Source organism: Sparus aurata, chromosome 22 (genome assembly GCF_900880675.1).
Source record: "Sparus aurata chromosome 22, fSpaAur1.1, whole genome shotgun sequence".
Classification (NCBI taxonomy): domain Eukaryota; kingdom Metazoa; phylum Chordata; class Actinopteri; order Spariformes; family Sparidae; genus Sparus; species Sparus aurata.
This window is the reverse complement of record NC_044208.1, coordinates 30,885,278-30,887,205: the sequence shown is the minus strand read 5'-3', so window position 1 is coordinate 30,887,205 and position 1,928 is coordinate 30,885,278. Positions and strand designations below refer to the sequence as shown.

Sequence of the window (1,928 nt, the reverse complement as noted above, 5' to 3'; positions counted from 1 at the left end):
CCATCATCACCATCATCACCATCATCACCATCATCACCATCAATCATAATCATCACATAATCACCATTCAATCATCAATCAATCATCTCATCATCACCATCACCATCACCATCATCACCATCATCATCACCATCACCATCATCATCATCATCATCACCATCATCATCACCATCATCACCATCATCATCACCATCATCATCATCATCACCATCACCATCACCATCATCACCATCATCACCATCATCACCATCACCATCACCATCATCACCATATCATCATCACCATCATCACCATCATCATCACTCCAGAGTGTAGTTGAGACTCACCGTCACTGAACGACTGGAAGTTTCCTCCTTTAGTTTTTCCTGCAGAGAAACAGATTCAACCTTCAGTGAAAACTTTTATGAGTATCATACCTGAGTCATGTGACCTGGCCGCACCTGAGTCATGTGACCTGGCCGCACCTGAGTCATGTGACCTGGTTGCACCTGAGTCATGTGACCTGGCCGCACCTGAGTCATGTGACCTGGCCGCACCTGAGTCATGTGACCTGGTTGCACCCGAGTCATGTGACCTGGTTGCACCTGAGTCATGTGACCTGGCCGCACCTGAGTCATGTGACCTGGCCGCACCTGAGTCATGTGACCTGGTTGCACCCGAGTCATGTGACCTGGTTGCACCCGAGTCATGTGACCTGGCCGCACCCGAGTCATGTGACCTGGCCGCACCCGAGTCATGTGACCTGGCTGCACCTGAGTCATGTGACCTGGCCGCACCGGAGTCATGTGACCTGGTTGCACCCGAGTCATGTGACCTGGCCGCACCCGAGTCATGTGACCTGGCTGCACCTGAGTCATGTGACCTGGCCGCACCGGAGTCATGTGACCTGGTTGCACCGGAGTCATGTGACCTGGTTGCACCCGAGTCATGTGACCTGGCCGTACCTGAGTCATGTGACCTGGTTGCACCTGAGTCATGTGACCTGGCCGCACCGGAGTCATGTGACCTGGTTGCACCGGAGTCATGTGACCTGGTTGCACCCGAGTCATGTGACCTGGCCGTACCTGAGTCATGTGACCTGGCCGCACCTGAGTCATGTGACCTGGTTGCACCTGAGTCATGTGACCTGGCCGCACCTGAGTCATGTGACCTGGCCGTACCTGAGTCATGTGACCTGGTTGCACCTGAGTCATGTGACCTGGTTGCACCCGAGTCATGTGACCTGGCTGCACCTGAGTCATGTGACCTGGCCGCACCGGAGTCATGTGACCTGGCCGCACCTGAGTCATGTGACCTGGTTGCACCTGAGTCATGTGACCTGGTTGCACCTGAGTCACGTGTGCAGCTGTCTCACCTTTGAACAGAGAGCTCAGAGAGTACCCGGAGTTACTCTTGCTGATGCTCGGTGTGTCAGTGTTAATTTTGGGGAAGGCGGGGTCTCTGTCTGTCCTCTGATTGGATGCTGCCGTCTCTCTGACCGACCAGGAGATACCTGCAAAGACAAGGAGGATAATCCACACGCTGCAGCCAATCACATCTCAGGATTCTCTACAGGTGTTTACTAATAGTGATGGTGTCTTACTTCCAACAGGCTCTCCGCTCCAGCTGACCTTCTCCACCTCGTCTTCATCATCGTCCTCCTCCACCAGGCGACGGATGCTGTTCACGGCCTGCTTTGATTCTTTTAACTGACAACACACAGACACGACATCACACAGGTGAACTGACACACCTGCCGCCTTATTTAGAAAACTGTGAATACGACTGAATAATCAGATTGATTCAAACTGCTATCGCACCTGGACCCATCAAAAACAGGTAGACAGGTGTACCGTGTACAGTACAATCACACCTGTGAAAACAGCTTCAGTGTTGTGTTGATGCTGAGAACAGTCTGTGATATAATGAGAGTCAGAAACACCTGCACA

General features: G+C 52.4%; 1 protein-coding gene across 1 annotated transcript in view; it reads right to left on the bottom strand.

The window, feature by feature from the left end:
* Positions 1 to 247: 247 nt before the first annotated feature.
* vipas39 (VPS33B interacting protein, apical-basolateral polarity regulator, spe-39 homolog) overlaps positions 248 to 1,928 on the bottom strand; it is a 2,839-nt gene continuing 1,158 nt past the window's right edge. Inside the window, exons 4-6 of the mRNA XM_030404338.1 lie at positions 1,583 to 1,688; positions 1,355 to 1,492; positions 248 to 365 (exon numbers count right to left, since the gene is read on the bottom strand). Coding sequence (XP_030260198.1) covers positions 265 to 365; positions 1,355 to 1,492; positions 1,583 to 1,688 — 345 coding nt within the window. The 3' untranslated portion in view covers positions 248 to 264. The remainder of the gene's footprint in view (positions 366 to 1,354; positions 1,493 to 1,582; positions 1,689 to 1,928) is intronic.